The sequence below is a fragment of the Phyllobates terribilis genome, unplaced genomic scaffold (assembly GCF_046119375.1).
Source record: "Phyllobates terribilis strain yellow unplaced genomic scaffold, ASM4611937v1 Scaffold_1__5_contigs__length_1240528914, whole genome shotgun sequence".
Taxonomy (NCBI): Eukaryota; Metazoa; Chordata; class Amphibia; order Anura; family Dendrobatidae; genus Phyllobates; species Phyllobates terribilis.
In genome coordinates, this window is record NW_027362761.1 from 544,684,450 (window position 1) to 544,704,759 (window position 20,310).

Here is a 20,310-nt window from a genome sequence, read left to right on the forward strand (position 1 = left end):
GACTAATCCTCACTAGACGGCAGCCAACCCATAGCCCCAACCCAGGGGTCACTGTGTAAGTCCAGATCCCAGTACAGGGGTTAAAGGGTGAAGGCAAGGGTAACTTCTGGGATCTGGCAAATGGAGTATGTAGAACCAAGTCTGTTTGTAGTAGCAATTTTTAGAACTGCTTGGTGACTACGAACAGTGCCACCTGTTATAGCACCAAATCTTTCTTCTACAAGTGTCAATGCTCTTATGAAATGATATAACCAACTTGTAAAAACACAAAAAGCATATTTTCTTTTCCTATTTTATATGATTTAGCTATTATATAAAATATGAAAGGAAAAAACAAAATCCTATTGTTTTTAATTAATATTTTAATTTTTATTAATTTTTAATTTTGTTACCATTTTTATTATTGTTAACTTTAATTTATTTGTTAACTATTTACTTATTGCTTACATAAATCCAAATAGAACTATGTGTAATGGATAAATATTAGGATATTTTTGAACTATTTTCATCATTTATTTTATTATTTTTTAATTGGGTCAGTAAAATGGTTGTAAAAAAATTGGAAAAATATTTCTACCCTTATCACGATCACATATATCGAACTCCCAAAAGAAAATCAAGTGAAAATTGAAAATTCAAAATTAAGTACTCCAATCCAATAGTATTATTGATCCTATTCTTACAGAATTGACAAAAGATGATCCTTAAGGACTTGTAGACAATCGGGCGTCTAAAAAGCTATTGTTCTGTTTTTGGTGATTTTGCAGCAACATCACAATGAGCATGTGCCATCCTCCTAGCTGTGAACGAATGCCACTCTGCACTTCGAGGATTTTTAGTAGGGTTTAATAGCAGACAAGTCCTAATCTGAAGATATATGGATAGTGGGTCTTTCACCTCTAAATGTTACATTTATCAATCTACAAGTCATTTCAATCTGAAGATCTATGGATTGTGGGTCTTTCACCTCCAAATGTTACATTTCTCAATCTGCAAGTCATTTCAATCTGAAAATCTATATCTTGTGGGTCTTTCACCTCAAAATGTTATATTTCTCGATCTGCAAGTCATTTCAATCTGAAGATCTATGGATTGTGGGTCTTTCACCTCAAAACGTTACATTTATCAATCTACAAGTCATTTCAATCTGAAGATCTATGGATTGTGGGTCTTTCACCTTTAAACGTTACATTTCTCAATCTGCAAGTCATTTTGAATCTGAAGATCTATGGATAGTGGGTCTTTCACCTCTAAACGTTACATTTCTCAATCTGCAAGTCATTTCAATCTGAAGATCTATGGATTGTGGGTCTTTCACCTCAAAACGTTACATTTATCAATCTACAAGTCATTTCAATCTGAAGATCTATGGATTGTGGGTCTTTCACCTCTAAACGTTACATTTCTCGATCTGCAAGTCATTTCAATCTGAAGATCTATGGATTGTGGGTCTTTCACCTCTAAACGTTACATTTCTCAATCTGCAAGTCATTTCAATCTGAAGATCTATGGATAGTGGGTCTTTCACCTCTAAACAATACATTTCTCGATCTGCAAGTCATTTCAATCTGAAGATCTATGGATTGTGGGTCTGTCACCTCTAAACGTTACATTTCTCAATCTACAAGTCATTTCAATCTGAAGATCTATGGATTGTGGGTCTGTCACCTCTAAACGTTACATTTCTCAATCTACAAGTCATTTCAATCTGAAGATCTATACCTTGTGGATCTTTCACCTCTAAACGTTACATTTCTCGATCTGCAAGTCATTTCAATCTGAAGATCTATGGATTGTGGGTCTGTCAACTCTAAACGTTACATTTCTCAATCTGCAAGTCATTTCAATCTGAAGATCTATACCTTGTGGATCTTTCACCTCTAAACGTTACATTTCTCGATCTGCAAGTCATTTCAATCTGAAGATCTATGGATTGTGGGTCTGTCACCTCTAAACGTTACATTTCTCAATCTACAAGTCATTTCAATCTGAAGATCTATGGATTGTGGGTCTTTCACCTCCAAATGTTACATTTCTCAATCTGCAAGTCATTTCAATCTGAAAATCTATATCTTGTGGGTCTTTCACCTCAAAATGTTATATTTCTCGATCTGCAAGTCATTTCAATCTGAAGATCTATGGATTGTGGGTCTTTCACCTCAAAACGTTACATTTATCAATCTACAAGTCATTTCAATCTGAAGATCTATGGATTGTGGGTCTTTCACCTTTAAACGTTACATTTCTCAATCTGCAAGTCATTTTGAATCTGAAGATCTATGGATAGTGCGTCTTTCACCTCTAAACGTTACATTTCTCAATCTGCAAGTCATTTCAATCTGAAGATCTATGGATTGTGGGTCTTTCACCTCAAAACGTTACATTTATCAATCTACAAGTCATTTCAATCTGAAGATCTATGGATTGTGGGTCTTTCACCTCTAAACGTTACATTTCTCGATCTGCAAGTCATTTCAAGCTGAAGATCTATGGATTGTGGGTCTTTCACCTCTAAACGTTACATTTCTCAATCTGCAAGTCATTTCAATCTGAAGATCTATGGAGAGTGGGTCTTTCACCTCTAAACGTTACATTTTTCGATCTGCAAGTCATTTCAATCTGAAGATCTATGGATTGTGGGTCTGTCACCTCTAAACGTTACATTTCTCAATCTACAAGTCATTTCAATCTGAAGATCTATGGATTGTGGGTCTGTCACCTCTAAACGTTACATTTCTCAATCTACAAGTCATTTCAATCTGAAGATCTATACCTTGTGGATCTTTCACCTCTAAACGTTACATTTCTCGATCTGCAAGTCATTTCAATCTGAAGATCTCTGGATTGTGGGTCTGTCAACTCTAAACGTTACATTTCTCAATCTGCAAGTCATTTCAATCTGAAGATCCATACCTTGTGGATCTTTCACCTCTAAACGTTACATTTCTTGATCTGCAAGTCATTTCAATCTGAAGATCTATGGATTGTGGGTCTGTCACCTCTAAACGTTACATTTCTCAATCTACAAGTCATTTTGAATCTGAAGATCTATGGATAGTGGGTCTTTCACCTCTAAACGTTACATTTCTCAATCTGCAAGTCATTTCAATCTGAAGATCTATGGATTGTGGGTCTTTCACCTCAAAACGTTACATTTATCAATCTACAAGTCATTTCAATCTGAAGATCTATGGATTGTGGGTCTTTCACCTCTAAACATTACATTTCTCGATCTGCAAGTCATTTCAATCTGAAGATCTCTGGATTGTGGGTCTGTCAACTCTAAACGTTACATTTCTCAATCTGCAAGTCATTTCAATCTGAAGATCTATACCTTGTGGATCTTTCACCTCTAAACGTTACATTTCTCGATCTGCAAGTCATTTCAATCTGAAGATCTATGGATTGTGGGTCTGTCACCTCTAAACGTTACATTTCTCAATCTACAAGTCATTTCAATCTGAAGATCTATGGATTGTGGGTCTGTCACCTCTAAACGTTACATTTCTCAATCTACAAGTCATTTCAATCTGAAGATCTATACCTTGTGGATCTTTCACCTCTAAACGTTACATTTCTCGATCTGCAAGTCATTTCAATCTGAAGATCTCTGGATTGTGGGTCTGTCAACTCTAAACGTTACATTTCTCAATCTGCAAGTCATTTCAATCTGAAGATCCATACCTTGTGGATCTTTCACCTCTAAACGTTACATTTCTCAATCTGCAAGTCATTTCAATCTGAAGATCTATGGATTGTGGGTCTTTCACCTCAAAACGTTACGTTTATCAATCTACAAGTCATTTCAATCTGAAGATCTATGGATTGTGGGTCTTTCACCTCTAAACATTACATTTCTCGATCTGCAAGTCATTTCAATCTGAAGATCTCTGGATTGTGGGTCTGTCAACTCTAAACGTTACATTTCTCAATCTGCAAGTCATTTCAATCTGAAGATCTATACCTTGTGGATCTTTCACCTCTAAACGTTACATTTCTCGATCTGCAAGTCATTTCAATCTGAAGATCTATGGATTGTGGGTCTGTCACCTCTAAACGTTACATTTCTCAATCTACAAGTCATTTCAATCTGAAGATCTATGGATTGTGGGTCTGTCACCTCTAAACGTTACATTTCTCAATCTACAAGTCATTTCAATCTGAAGATCTATACCTTGTGGATCTTTCACCTCTAAACGTTACATTTCTCGATCTGCAAGTCATTTCAATCTGAAGATCTCTGGATTGTGGGTCTGTCAACTCTAAACGTTACATTTCTCAATCTGCAAGTCATTTCAATCTGAAGATCCATACCTTGTGGATCTTTCACCTCTAAACGTTACATTTCTTGATCTGCAAGTCATTTCAATCTGAAGATCTATGGATTGTGGGTCTGTCACCTCTAAACGTTACATTTCTCAATCTACAAGTCATTTTGAATCTGAAGATCTATGGATAGTGGGTCTTTCACCTCTAAACGTTACATTTCTCAATCTGCAAGTCATTTCAATCTGAAGATCTATGGATTGTGGGTCTTTCACCTCAAAACGTTACATTTATCAATCTACAAGTCATTTCAATCTGAAGATCTATGGATTGTGGGTCTTTCACCTCTAAACATTACATTTCTCGATCTGCAAGTCATTTCAATCTGAAGATCTCTGGATTGTGGGTCTGTCAACTCTAAACGTTACATTTCTCAATCTGCAAGTCATTTCAATCTGAAGATCTATACCTTGTGGATCTTTCACCTCTAAACGTTACATTTCTCGATCTGCAAGTCATTTCAATCTGAAGATCTATGGATTGTGGGTCTGTCACCTCTAAACGTTACATTTCTCAATCTACAAGTCATTTCAATCTGAAGATCTATGGATTGTGGGTCTGTCACCTCTAAACGTTACATTTCTCAATCTACAAGTCATTTCAATCTGAAGATCTATGGATTGTGGGTCTGTCACCTCTAAACGTTACATTTCTCAATCTACAAGTCATTTCAATCTGAAGATCTATACCTTGTGGATCTTTCACCTCTAAACGTTACATTTCTCGATCTGCAAGTCATTTCAATCTGAAGATCTATGGATTGTGGGTCTGTCAACTCTAAACGTTACATTTCTCAATCTGCAAGTCATTTCAATCTGAAGATCTATACCTTGTGGATCTTTCACCTCTAAACGTTACATTTCTCGATCTGCAAGTCATTTCAATCTGAAGATCTATGGATTGTGGGTCTGTCACCTCTAAACGTTACATTTCTCAATCTACAAGTCATTTCAATCTGAAGATCTATGGATTGTGGGTCTGTCACCTCTAAACGTTACATTTCTCAATCTACAAGTCATTTCAATCTGAAGATCTATACCTTGTGGATCTTTCACCTCTAAACGTTACATTTCTCGATCTGCAAGTCATTTCAATCTGAAGATCTATGGATTGTGGGTCTGTCACCTCTAAACATTACATTTCTCAATCTGAAAGTCATTTCAATCTGAAGATCTATGGATTGTGGGTCTTTCACCTCAAAACGTTACATTTATCAATCTACAAGTCATTTCAATCTGAAGATCTATGGATTGTGGGTCTGTCACCTCTAAACGTTACATTTCTCAATCTGCAAGTCATTTCTATCTGAAGATCTATGGATTGTGGGACTTTCGCCTCTAAACTTTACATTTATCAATCTGTAAATAATGTAGATATTTAGGCTCTCACCCCTTTACCAACTCCTTTGCATCATTTAAAGATAGCTAAATAGTTTTCATGAATATTTAGACCAAATTGGATTTTGTTTTCATTTTGGGAACAATGTTTGGACAGTGTATTGGTTTTACAGCATTTTTGTTATATTTTCTTTTTAAATAGCTACAACAGGAATAAAGTATAATTTACTTAAAAAAAATAAACAAAAAGTAAAAAAATAGAATGGGACCACCTGTAAAAATATATTCATAGATGAAAAAAAAAATTCCCATGGGTCTGAAGGTAATTTAGTTGATGGGTTAATAACATCAACGCCACTGGCCTTGTTCTACAAGTGACAAGAGAAGAAGGTTTTATATTGTTCTTTTGTAAACTCATGTAAAGGAGGATGTAGACCTCTGACCCGATCTTTTTCCATTTCTCGCTCTTTCATTCTCTTCCATCTTTTGCTGTTTTTATGGTGATGAACTATGTCTGATAATGCTGCTGCGTGTTACTAGGCAGAGATAGGGGGGTCATAAATTAAACTCTTCTACTCACACAGGAGCCATAAAACAGTATCCTACTGTTATAATTTATCAGAAGACAAGCACTGGTTTCCTTAAATAAGCCACAGTGACATTATTATGAGTTTGGAGAGACAGCTTCAAATTCTCCCCATCAGTGTTACATGAAACGGGGCCCAGGGTTCATCCGTCACCAGACTTTTTGAGGAAGAAAGAAGTTAACTCTAGCCATTTATCCCCGTGTCCTACATTTCCTGACAATAGATCTTCCAGTGGTAAAGTCTTATGATCGTTTGTCATGTTTAATGCAAAATAATGACAATGTGGATCCATACATCGCAAGCCCAAAACAGCAACGTTTTGTAGGCGAAATCGGATTTAGAAACTTTCCTACATAGTGATGTACTGCCGTCATTGAGCAAAGATCTATTTATCCTGGAAGTCTACAAAAAAAGGATTTACCATAGAACTATGGTAATATTAGATGATATGGATACCTTTTGTCTACATATACTTTTTGCAATTGGGTTTCATGAAAAATGTCTTTCTAAAAGTCTCTGTGTATTGCTGTACATAGCTGGCTGCAGAGAGTTAACTGAGAATCCATCAGTGAGCATAGTTTGTAACCCTTATCTTTCTTCTTCCTCCGAATTCCTCTATATTGTATATACATGCATCAAAGTTGATGTGGTTATATATCAGTTTAGATAATGAGCTCACTTATCACTTCTCAGTTAGCTCATGTACAGTGATTCATGCAGGTTGTAGAAATCAAATGGTGCAGAATATTTAATGAAGTCTATTTGAAAAATTGAAATGTAAGCAAAAATACATGTATTTAAGTACAATCAAATGGTGTGATTCATGATGATATAATATGATGCATCCATGGAGGTCAATTAATGCATAGATTTAAAGAGAATCTGTCACCAGGTTTTTGCTTCCTCATCTGAGAGCAGCATGATGTAGGGAAAGAGACTCCAATTCCAGTGATGTATCACTTAATTTTCTGGGTTCTATAGTTGTGACACAATCAGAGTTTTAGATGAAGAAACACAGCATAGCTGCCCCCCGCCCACACCATGGCTCTTTATGTACATTGTCTATAGACAGTGAGCTGCTTATCACTGCTGGGGCAGAGTTGGTCTAGCAGGCACACAAGACCTAGTCCGGGCAGTAATAATTTCCTGGTGATGAAACACTCATTGTATGGAAATAACAGCACACAGCCTAACAAGTAACACATCGCTGGAATCAGTGTCTCAGCCCCTACCTCATGGTGTTCTCAGATTACATAGCAAAAACCTTCTGGGAGACTCCCTTTAATATGAGAACTAACATCACTATGGATATCAGGTCACTCCATTGATTGGCAGTAGGGAAAATGTTACAGGATCAATGTTATACATATGTTTTACAATACTTTGGTTATAAAAAATAAAGTGTCTAACTTATCATTAACCCTGTCCTCTTCATCACTTTCTGTGCAGCCTTAGTGCTAATTGTTTCTACTTCTCTAAAACAAGTCGTCTCTTATTCAGCACTTTGCTACATTCTGGCAAATTTCCTTTTTTTAAAGTCTCACCCATATTCCCTAATGTCCCGGATTGGCTCTTTTTCAGATGTCTATTCCAGTTCCTGTCTGCTAATTAACATCTTCATTGTGTACAATCTGGAACCTGTCCACTGAACTTTGATGTATGTGAACTACCATTAGTCGCTAATGAGTTATGACCTGCTAATTTAAAGGGAAAAAAAGTGTTGACCTCATTGAAGCCTTCGCTATTCCTGGACAATGGAGTTTCCAACCCTGTCACTTTTTATAGTCTTTTTTTTATCTAAAAAAATTAATTTCCCCTTATCAACCAATAAATCAATGAATACAATATAGTTTCCTTTTCTAATCCTATGATCCTCATTTTGTTGATTTTTATGCTCAAAATAAAAAAGCTTTATCAGTCCTTGTAATATCTGTCTTTTTGGAAATTTTTGTATTTTTATGAAATATCCATTCTTTAGTATCTTTTCTGATATGTATGTGTTGCACTGTTCCTCTGTTACTTCTCTTGTTTATTTATGATTTATTATTTGTAAATATTTATAAATTGACAATTGGGTGTTACCAATTGGGGGCGATTCCCTCCACAGTTTGACACAGTCCAATCTGCTGCCAGTCTATGGAAACATCCCCTTGATTACAGGAATATTGTTGTCTTTTTTTCAGTTTATTCATAAAAAATACAGGAGGAATAATAGAGGAATGGCACAACACTTATTTTTAGTCAAAAAAATTATGCTGATTAATTTCATACTCCTTTTACATGGACCAGACCTTAATTTTTCTGGTAGAAACATCCTACTCTTCTTCTTACCTTCACACAGTTATTGAAGGGTAACTTGCATTCATAGAAGTGAATGGAAAAAAATCCTACCTCTTCATTCCTGACAGCATAAGATAGGGCTTCATTGTGGAGATAGTTGGGGGTTCTTGTCAAAATTGAAAATACCCTAAAAAAAAATTATAGCTACATGCGGCCACCACTAGAGGGAGCTCACTTGAGTTTAATGTGAGCTGAATAAATCTGTTTGCGGTGAGCTCCTTCTAGTGGTGGCTGCTGGCAGGCAACATTTTATCATGTTACTCTATGAATGTGTAACACAAAGAAGGAGCACTTTATAAGAAAAACTGACCTCTGACTCCTATAAAATACCTAATTTATCAGTAGTATATTTTATGCTCCCAGATGTGGTAAATGTTGTCTTGCAAAAATGGTCCACACAATGAAATGGTTTATTTAAAAAAATAGATAATTCAGCTTTTTAAGCAACTGATGGGATAGGTGAGTGACTATGAGACGAACATACAATCTTAAAGTAAACACATAGCTGCAGTAGTGTCGTTTTAACCACTGAGCCACCATGTCTCCCAAGGAATTTATCTGAATAGAAAATATATCAGTTTGTCTTTCTGATTTCCTACAACCTTAACCCCAGCACATCCCATGGGAAACATTGTAATTCAATGCAAGTGATAGAAATGAACTCCTGGCTGAGAGCACTGGTGATGTCACGCCGGCTGTCTGCAGCTTGTTCTACATTCTCCGCCAGGCAGACAGACAGGGACTAGCCGCGATCACTAACATAACTCAGAATAACCCCTCCGTGATTTATGTTTAGGGAGCAAGATAATCTTCATTAAGTAAGACATGTAATCATTCTTCATATTCCTTTTCGATATCTGGCATCAGAAACTTTATGAACAAATTAATTATGGGAAAATATCTCTGTAATAAAATAAAACAATTTAAAGCGAATCTGTCAGCAAATTTTTCCTATGTAATCTGAAAGCACAATGATGTAGTGAAGGAGACCCTGTTTACAGCGATGTGTCACTTACTGGGCTGTGTTTTGTTGTCTCAATACAATCAGTGTTTTATCAGCTGGAGATTATCATTACAAGACTAGCTGGCTTGTGCCTCCTAGTCCAACCCCGCCCCAACACTGTTTACAGCTTTCTGTCAGTATACAATTGACACATAAAGCAGCCAATAAGGGGTGTGGGCGGGGTTATACAGGGCTCAGCATTCAGAGCTCTGCTAGATCTACAGCAGAGAACTATGACGATATCATAATCACTGTAAAAAGAAAAGTAAGTGATACATCGCTGGAATGAGGGTCTCTGTTCCAAATTAATTCTGCTCTCATATTACATCCCGTTATATTGTATCCTTATACATGAGTGTATAATGGAGATGATGAGAAAAGGAAGATACATCCAGCACTGGGTCCTCATAAAAAATTCTTCTTTATTGCAAATCCATAAAAACTCCAGACATAGAATAATCGCATACGCATTTCAGACGGTTACATTCTTTGTCATTGTGTGCAATGACTAAGGACGTAACCGTCTGAAACGTGTCTGCGATTATTTTATGTCTAGAGTTTTTCTGGATTTTCAATAAAAAATTTTTTTAATGAGGACCCTGTGAACCTTCCTTTTCTCTTCATTGTTCCTTGCTATACTACAAGACCGTCCTTGCAGAGGATGAGATGAATAGCAGGTTACCGCAAGGTTTCCTTTGACTTTTAATATAATGGAGATGCTCCACCTTAAAAGCATTGGGTTAGACTTCATGAACCCCCGGGACACAAGGACTCCATGTGATGTGCTGGCTTCATGTATGTAATAATAACATGTGCCTGTGCCCCAGGCTCTTGTGGTTTCTATGCACATTTATGATACATAATAAAAAACTGATATAGGAAATATATGGAAATCAATATCTAACTGGCTATTATGATCTATTACTATATTTGCTCTCAAGTAAAATTTCACCAATAAAACGGCAACATCGTCAATGATGGAGATTAGGACCCCAATGTGGAAAGCGTGTGATGAACATCCCCCCAGGAGACAACATCCATTGCAATCCTAGACAGCTGTTGCTGCCATACACTACAAGCATCTCGAGAAGAAAATGGCCTGCGGGCGCAATGAATTGGAAAAGAAGTAAATACTTTTTGATTTAAGAGAAAATTAAAAATGTAATAACTTAGCTCCAGGTGCTTTCAATAAAGCATTTTGCTTCCTCTATGCCAAATGGCTCTCTATACATTGACACTGTGAGGTCTACAAGTGCCCTCTGGCTCTCATAGATTCTTAATTTCTTCCAGTCTTCAATAATGCGTTAGCACAAGGGTTAGAGTAGGGATGCACTGAATATGTTTGCAATCAAGAAGACCACCTTGACATGTTTCATCAACTCAGAAGACAGTATTGATTTCTTCACAAAATCATGGTCACTGCATTGTACAGCCCGCCAGGGCTTCTGCCCAGTCACATGATGCTAACCACCGAGTATTTCTCGTCTTCCGTAACTTCCGAGGTTAGGTTCTTGAGTCAAATTCCCCCAACAGCATTGGCTAAACATACAGGGGGCTGAGAGATCGAGTTTCCGCAATGAGCATGTGCCGGCCAAGTGCCTGCACATGCCCAAAAAAAACAATATTCCGCTCCAGCTCCGATGCATGACTGGTGTGCTGAAGGCCCACCAATAACATCAACTCCAGGGTCCCACTTTTGAGCTGCATGAAAATATGACTTTATCCTCATTCATAAAATTCTATAGCAATAAATTAGGTAGATTGCTAAATAAATAAGATTCTGCCTTGGTCTGTATATGGTGAATCAAGTATATTGTGCCAAGTACTGCTCATATAAGAGGGTGGTGGCCCAACGGAGGATTCTACTGTTCTCACGTGGGCCAGTCCGGGCCTGCATGCCAGTATTGCAACATTGTAGGGAAGGATTAAAGAAATTAGTGATGCACAGGGGCCCACTGGAGGATTCTCCTGTTCTCCAGTGGGCCAGTCCAAGCCTGCATGCCAGTATTGTAACATTGTGGGTAAGGATTAAAGAAATTGGTGATCCACAGGGGCCCACCAGAAGATTCTCCTGTTCTCCAGTGGGCTAGTCCAAGCCTGCATGCCAGTATTGTAACATTGCAGGGAAGGATTAAAGAAATTGGTGATGCACAGGGGCCCACCAGAGGATTCTCCTGTTCTCCAGTGGGCTAGTCCAAGCCTGCATGCCAGTATTGTAACATTATAAGGAAGGATTAAAAAAATTGATGAAAAGGATTTGTCCTAAAGAACATTTCTGATATTCTGAATACTGGATGTTGTCATTTTCCTCATGATGTTGACACTAAAGATGGTAGACAGAATGAAAGAACTGCGCACCTAAAGACACTCGGAGATGCTTCAAAGAAGATTTCTTGACAGTATTTCATATCCATTGGTCCTACCGCGGTAAGTACAGTAATACGCAAGACCCTTCACATCAAACATGCAGGTGAACATTCAGAAAATGCTAATGCAGCCCACCATAACAATATCCCAGTTTAGAAAATAAACGCCATATGTACAAAACCTACAGCATATAGCACCCAAAAACTGCATTATGCGAGACTCATTAAAATCTATTATGTCTACAACGTCGCACTACAAAGGTATAAATGTCAACATCCCACTGAATCAATTCTTACCTTTTTTTTAAATTATTTTTTAAATATTTTAAAAAAATTGCTATTCAATCATTTAAATTTTTTACTAAAGTCAGTGAGTCCAACAGAATCTGAAACAATCTCAATAGTTTTACATTTTTAGCTTAGAGGAATAAATGGGCCAATATATATTCTTGATCTTGGTGCAATGCTGTGATTAAAAAAAATAAGTCTAAAAACAATAGAAGTAAGGGCTAGGTACCAAATACTACAATCAGTGTGAAAATAAGATCTGTCAGGGCTAGGAGGAAAAAACAGTGGTGGTGCTCAGTAAGTAGAAATAGACAAAGTATAATAATAAGAGAAGAACTTCCGGCACTCACCAGGCTGCATAAAAACTTTCTTTATTTCTTAAGTAAGAGCATATCACAGGAGTTTGATGGCGTAGGACTGGGTAACAGCTGTTTCATGACTGGATCAGATGAAGCATAAGTGAAGGCGAAACGGCGGTCACCCAGTTCTTCACCATGTAACTCTCTCCTGTGAAATGCACTTATTTTGGAAATAAAGAAAGTATTTTATGCAGCTTGGTGAGAACCGGAAGTGCTTCTCTCTTATTATTGTTAATTTATTATTAGGTCTGGGAAGGAGCCGTTTCGTGGCTGGGTCAGATGAAGCGTAAGTGAGCGCGAAACAGCTGTCACCCAGTCACCATGTAACTCTTTCCTTTGATATGCACTTATTTTGGAAATAAAGATTTTTATGCAGCTTGCTGAGTGCCAGAAGTTCTTCTCTCTTATTATTAAAAAAAATAATAACCTTCTGTAATTCTTTCATACTAACACAGAGTAAATGCTCCTCCTTTTCCTGTTTTACTCTATGGTCTAAGCTCAAGTCTCTGGATAGATTTTTTTTAAAGGAATGTGTCCCAATGTTTTTTTTAGTACCTAATATGAGAACAGCATAATATAGAGACAGAGACCCTGATTCCAGCATTGCATCACTTACTAGGCTGTTTCCTGCAGTTTTGATAAAATTACTGATTTATCAGCAGGATATTATCACTAGAGGACTAGTAAATCTGCTACCATGTAGTTCTCCATCTTTATATGCTCTGTATAACCCTGCTTCCAGGGACACTGATTTCAGTGATGTGTCACTTTCTGGGCAACTGGGTTGCTGGCTGTAGTTTTGTTAAAATCACTGTTTTATCATCAGGAGAGTATTACTAGAGGACTAGTAAACCAGCTGCCCATATCACTGATTGACGGCTTTCTGCCTATGCACAGTGTACACAGAAAGCTGTCAATCAGTGGTGAAGATGGAGTTATACAGAGCTTAGCATTCAAAGAACTGAGATCTGCAGCAGATTAGGGATTTTATCAAAATTGCAGCAAGCAGCCCAGTAAGTGATATATATCGCTGGAATCAGGATCTCTGCCTCTACATTATGCTGCTTTCAGAGGGGCTAGCAAAAACAGATTCCCTTTAAAAGTGTTTTAAATATTGTTTTCTTTGCAAATTGACATAATAAAACGGGTTTTAAATATTTAACCATGTGCTTTAGCTAATCCTATCAGAAAAGTGTAGAAGCTGCGGGAGGGTGAGTGCGCCGGAGCACTCTGCTGACAAGGAAATATCTTCTTTTTTTCCTCTTTTGTGTACAGTTTCCAAGCAGCAGAGGCAGGTGAGGTAAGCCTATTTTCCTGTAATGGTTTTATTTATAACCATCGGCTCTTACGTTTGTGCGCTCTTCAAAACCACCTTGTGTGAATAATTGTGATCGCTTCTACATCAAACCTTTCCCTTAATGTTCCACCTTCTAGACAAGATGCGAGTCCCGAGAAATGAAACTGGGTCTGCCACGCTGATTTGAAATAGAATTTATTATTATTACTAATGTTATTTTTTTTCTCCGAGGATCTCCTGAATTCCTACAGGTGCACGCAATTAAATACTATTCAGCTAAGTAACTCAACGATTCCGAAAATTTCAAAGACGACGTGTCTGGGGGATGGGAAGGAAAGATTTTTTTTTTTCTTTTACGCTTGGCAATTTTATGTGATTTACGGCTTTGCTGAATTAAATCATTATACTAAATTATGACTGGGAGAATGGGTAGGCGAGAAGGGCGGTGGGCACCCAACTAGACCATTTATTAATTTATTATTAATATTGGAATATCAAATATAACAGAGCAGAGTTTATCGTATCAGATGTAGCTAAGCTTAGCTTTTGACACAAATTATCATCATATTATATAATTTAATCTTCGGCCAGGCTACTATGTTATCTCAAATCAGGAAATAATGGGATCAGGTCCGCTACATTTCAAGTCAATAGCTGACGATCCGATATTTGTTCACAGGTCAGACAATTTCTATTGATTGGAAAAAAAGGAGTAAGCAAGCGAAAGACTTCTCTGGTAACATCTTGTCTTCCCTGAGAACAAAAGGATCAGGCAATGAAATTCAACATGCCCAGTCATTTTATCACTTGACGTCATCTATCGGGGAAGATCAGTGGTCAATAGGTTTGGGCGACTAAGGTCTATTGTGTATGGACATCCCTTAGACTCTATGAAGTCAATCAGCTTAGAACTATTTTTCGGGACTTGCCTATAGACACTTCTGTGTCTCTCAGGCTTCTCTTGTAAATTAATGGGCAGTTTGAAAACCACATAACTAATCCATTTTTTTGTGATGATAGGCATTCTCAGGCTTTCTTCACACACCTTAAAGAGTCAGCCAACATTAAAGGCATTGTACAAAAAAAGCTATTTTGCTAAAATCAGCACTACTTTCATTCATGACCCGTGACTTATGCTTCCTCAAGGGCTGTGACTTGAGTTTCCTCATGGGCTGTGACTTGAGTTTTTTTGCATGGGCTGTGACTTATGCTTCCTCTTGGGCTGTGACTAGAGTTTCCTCATGACCAATGACTTGTGCTTCCTCATGGGCTGTGACTTGACTTTCCTCATGGGCTGTGACTTGAGTTTTTTTGCATGGGCTGTGACTTGTACTTCCTCTTGGGCTGTGACTAGAGTTTCCTCATGACCTGTAACTTGTGCTTCCTCATGGGCCGTGACTTGACTTTCCTCATGGGCTGTGACTTGAGTTTTTTTGCATGGGCTGTGACTTGTGTTTCCTCATGGGCTATGACTAGAGTTTCCTCATGACCTGTGACTAGAGTTTCCTCATGAGCTGAGACTTGTGCTTCCTCATGGGCTGTGACTAGAGTTTCCTCATGACCTGTGACTTGTGCTTCCTCATGGGCTGTGACTTGACTTTCCTCATGGGCTGTGACTAGAGGTTCCTTATGACCTGTGTTTTGTGCTTCCTCATGGGCTATGACTAGAGTTTCCTCATGACCTGTGACTAGAGTTTCCTCATGACCTGTGACTTGTGCTTCCTCATGGGCCGTGACTTGACTTTCCTCATGGGCTGTGACTTGAGTTTTTTTGCATGGGCTGTGACTTGTGTTTCCTCATGGGCTATGACTAGAGTTTCCTCATGACCTGTGACTAGAGTTTCCTCATGAGCTGAGACTTGTGCTTCCTCATGGGCTGTGACTAGAGTTTCCTCATGACCTGTGACTTGTGCTTCCTCATGGGCTGTGACTTGACTTTCCTCATGGGCTGTGACTAGAGGTTCCTTATGACCTGTGTTTTGTGCTTCCTCATGGGCTGTGACTTGACTTTCCTCATGGGCTGTGACTAGAGGTTCCTCATGACCTGTGTTTTGTGCTTACTCATGGGCTATGACTAGAGTTTCCTCATGACCTGTGACTAGAGTTTCCTCATGAGCTGAGACTTGTGCTTCCTCATGGGCTGTGACTAGAGTTTCCTCATGACATGTGACTTGTGCTTCCTCATGGGCTGTGACTTGACTTTCCTCATGGGCTGTGACTAGAGGTTCCTTATGACCTGTGTTTTGTGCTTCCTCATGGGCTATGACTAGAGTTTCCTCATGACCTGTGACTAGAGTTTCCTCATGACCTTTGTCTTGTGCTTACTCATGGGCCATGACTAGAGTTTCCTCATGACCTGTGATTAGAGTTTCCTCATGAGCTGAGACTTGTGCTTCCTCATGGGCTGTGACCAGAGTTTCCTCATGACCTGTGACTTGTGCTTCCTCATGGGCTGTGACTTGACTTTCCTCATGGGCTGTGACTAGAGGTTCCTCATGACCTGTGTTTTGTGCTTACTCATTGGCTATTACTAGAGTTTTCTCATGAGCTGAGATGTGTGCTTCCTCATGACCTGTGACTAGAGTTTCCTCATGACCTGTGTGACTTGTGCTTGTGCTTACTCATGGGCTGTGACTTGAGTTTCCTCATGGGCTTTGACTTGACTTTCAGCTCAGCAGATTAATGTAAAGGGAACCTGTCAGGAGGTTTTTCCAATAAAAAGTAACGCCACCACCTTTAAATCCTCTTGTACTGCATTCTAGCAGTAAGCCCACTACTCCCCCTGCATATCAAAGAAATACCTTTTAGAATCCGCCCAAGTCATCTGCAAAATAGCGTTGTCCAATCTGATTGGCGTTATTGGTCTTTGCCCAGTGACTTCTCTATTCAAACAATTGCATCCCCCTTTCTTGACTGAAGTGAATGATGCATCGTACGTCATTCCCACAGCGCTGCAAATCTCAAACCTGCGCAGGTGAAGCATGGACTACTACTGACTACTACTGAAGGCAGAGCAAAGTCTTGTAAAGTGAATGCGCAGATAGTAGCAGAGCAAAGTGCAAGCCTGTGCGTCATCTGTGCAGGCTCAATATTTACAGCGCTGTATTTTTGTAGGAGGCACTTGACAAAAACCAGCAAGGCCCATCGGAATGGCCAATTAGTATACCGTGTGGGAGAATTATAAAAAGTATTTTTTGGATCTGAATGGGAAGATGTGGGTTTATGAACAGGTTTATGGTGTGTGGTACAAGAGGAGTTAAAGTTGGTGGCTTTAGTTTATATTTTGAACCTGTTGACAGCTGCCCTTTAATGGGCGGCAAGGTTATATTTGCTATGTGGGGAGCATATATCCGATACTTAATTCTTCACATGTGGTTCACTGCTTGAGTTAATTAGTCACTCTGAAATTCTATAGAAAAAAAAATAAAACTAAGTATATATGTAAAAGATTCACTCCTGAAATACCTGATAAAGGTTCTGTGGGGGCGGTAGCTGACTCAGAAGTACCTCCCCTGCAGAACCTACACCAGGCATTACATAGTGTTTCAGTTTTTTCTGAAATTCTCTTTTAATTCTATGTATTATTTTGTAGTACATGCTATTTATTAGATATCTAAATGATATATTAAGCCACCTATTTCTTGATGCTTTAGTATTGTAGCCAAAAGAAAGTAAAATAACACAAATCTCCATTGTTTTGTATGAGACATTACAGACTTAGTATCACACTGAGATCAATAGATGGTATGGTAGACAGATATATTTAGCTATGATAGATAAGCTGACTAAGGACTTCTAGCAATTACCAAAATTCGTACAGTTATAGGGAGATGTTGTGGGATATTCATGGTGTTGAATGTCCCCAATACCTAGATACACTCACTGATATGGATCCAGAGAGCTTTGGAAAAGTGATATACAACTGTATAGAGATATGGGTTGACAAGTAGGTCATAAGACTGCAGTGAATGTTTGGATGAGTTGGATGAAATCTCTGTCTAATTGATTCCCTTGGTAATTCAATGCCCCATGGAGAGCTTGGTCAAAGAAACCTTGGTGTATTCACATTGCTCAAAGCACACATATATTCTGTGTTGTGCCAGTCATGTTTTGTAAAATAAACTACAAGCTTCAGAGAGTCATGGAAATTTAGCAGAATGTAGGTCACAAAAATAATCGATGATCATATATCACGTATGTCACCGGTCCACATGTGAGTCAACAAAAATGGTCTCAAATGGAAATGTCCTCAATCTTTTGAAGAATATATGAAAATGTTGTTAAAAAATACAATGATTGTTAATGCTTGAATTTAAAGATGTTTTCAGCTATAAAGTTGATTAAAAATTCGTGCCCACCCTTCTTTGTTCTCTCTTGTTATATCTTTATAGCAGATACAGAGTTCCTAATCTCCTGGTTGCATCACTAAGAAAGGCTTAAGTACTTACTGCATGTCGAATTCATACTGCGTTCAGTCTACAGATGTGTCTTCCCTTACCTCTCCATGAATTTGGTTATGGACTCCATGAATTTGGTTATGGACCCTTATCAGGCTGTAACTGACATCACAACCACCAGTTGGCCACATATATAGACACATATAGCATAAACATCTCCCGACATTGTGTTAAAAAAGTGATTTTTTTTTTTTTTATCAAATTGGGTCAGCTTGAGCCACACATCTCGGGATATGTCAAGCCAAGAGAAGATGCAAGGAAGAACACATCTGTATAAACAGTTTTCAGTAATTTGGAGCTCTGTATCATAAAAATGGAGCCGTGTCCAATGTTAAGATACTTTATGGACTTTCGAACCTTTTCGGAGATAAAATGGTGCAGACAGTGAAGGCTCACACCAGTGTCATGGACATCCTAGCTGCATCTATTATGTGTTCTTTACAAGTCCGAATACATATCTGATGCAACAGCCAAGAAACAGCTTTGAATACTTCAACCAAGTAACATATGAAGGATAATTAATATCAATGACAGTTACAAAGGATTTTAACAAGCAGTGATACCATATCAGTAATTTTGAAGAAAAATCTATCCAATGATAATGGGAAGATGTAAACAACCGCGTGTGAATAAACATCTTATAGAATCAATCTCTCATATTCCTTCTGTAGAACTATATGCCCATTGAAGAAGAAGGTCCTCTTAAGTTGACATTGCTACAAATATTGATATTAACCATGATATACCCTACACCAGAACATTCAGGATAATGGAGCCCTTTCTAGTCCTGACTTGGAATCTTCTGGCTTCAAAGATGACGTTCTTTCCTAAGTCATGTCCTGAATGACTTTACTTTATTGTGTAATTTATATCTTTACATTCTGGTCTAATCACTCCAAACTAACCCTTAACTCAAACTGTATACTATATTTGAGTTGTTTTATCTATTTCTTTTCTTAGACTCAACCAGTAAGTCAAAGTTATGATCACCTTCACGCATTTCAGATTTGTCCTCGGGACAGTGGTTGATTTACGTCAAGCCAAGGTGACCAAAATAAAGGTTTTGGTGAAAAAACAATGGAGAACGCCTAGAAGAACACCCTGTCAAGATGACCAAACCCATGACCAGAAGTCAACAATTTCTCAACGTGGTCTTGAGTATATATTCCAAAAATCTAAGTAGAGCTAACTAACAAAATAGTTTTTATACATTTTTAACCATGTCAGACACTGGATTGCCAACAGCACACCAAGACGAAAAAAAGGCACTGTAAAAGTAAAGACTGACTTACCCCGGGCAAGGTCTTCTGTTCATGTAGAGCACTCTGAGCTTTCAGGGCAGATTCTCTTTCACAGTATGTAAGAAAGGCGCAGCCTGAAAAGAAATAAATAGATTTTAGTAAAATCATTAGAAAAATTAAATGAATCAAGGTTATATGTAAAAATGTACAATATAAAATTTAGTTTTGGTACTTTTTCTTTTTTTTGTTGATAAATTTAATTCTTAGTATAAGTCGAATCAATATAGACTGCAAAGGGCAGGGCCCTCTCCTTTCTGTTCTAGTCTGTCATCGTTAGTTTGTTCACTGTATTTTATATTTGTATCTTGTATGTAATCCCTTCCCATGTACAGCATCATGGGATCAATGGTACTCTAAAAATAATTAATAAATAAAAATTTATATATGTATATACAGAGAGAGCGAGAGAGAGTGCACACAATATGCAAAGATAGCAATCATCAGGTCATCAGGGGGTAGGCAAAATTCGAAAGTCGCCAGTAGGAGTGGTTTTTACCCCGGGAAATTTGAGAAGTTATTCTCATCAAATTTAATATCCCTTATTATGTTTTATAGTTTCTCCAGACTCCAGAATATAATAAATGTAATATGTAAAAAATAAAAATAAAAAATCCTTATACTTACCTTACCATTCACCTCTCCAGCCCCT

General features: G+C 37.9%; 1 protein-coding gene across 11 annotated transcripts in view; it reads right to left on the reverse strand.

The window, feature by feature from the left end:
- The window catches only part of CELF4 (CUGBP Elav-like family member 4), a 1,491,885-nt gene that overhangs the window by 1,204,214 nt on the left and 267,361 nt on the right, over positions 1-20,310 (reverse strand). For all 11 annotated transcript variants that reach the window (XM_073680446.1, XM_073680445.1, XM_073680444.1 and 8 more), the window contains exon 2: positions 19,653-19,735. In XM_073680446.1, coding sequence (XP_073536547.1) covers positions 19,653-19,735 — 83 coding nt within the window. The remainder of the gene's footprint in view (positions 1-19,652; positions 19,736-20,310) is intronic.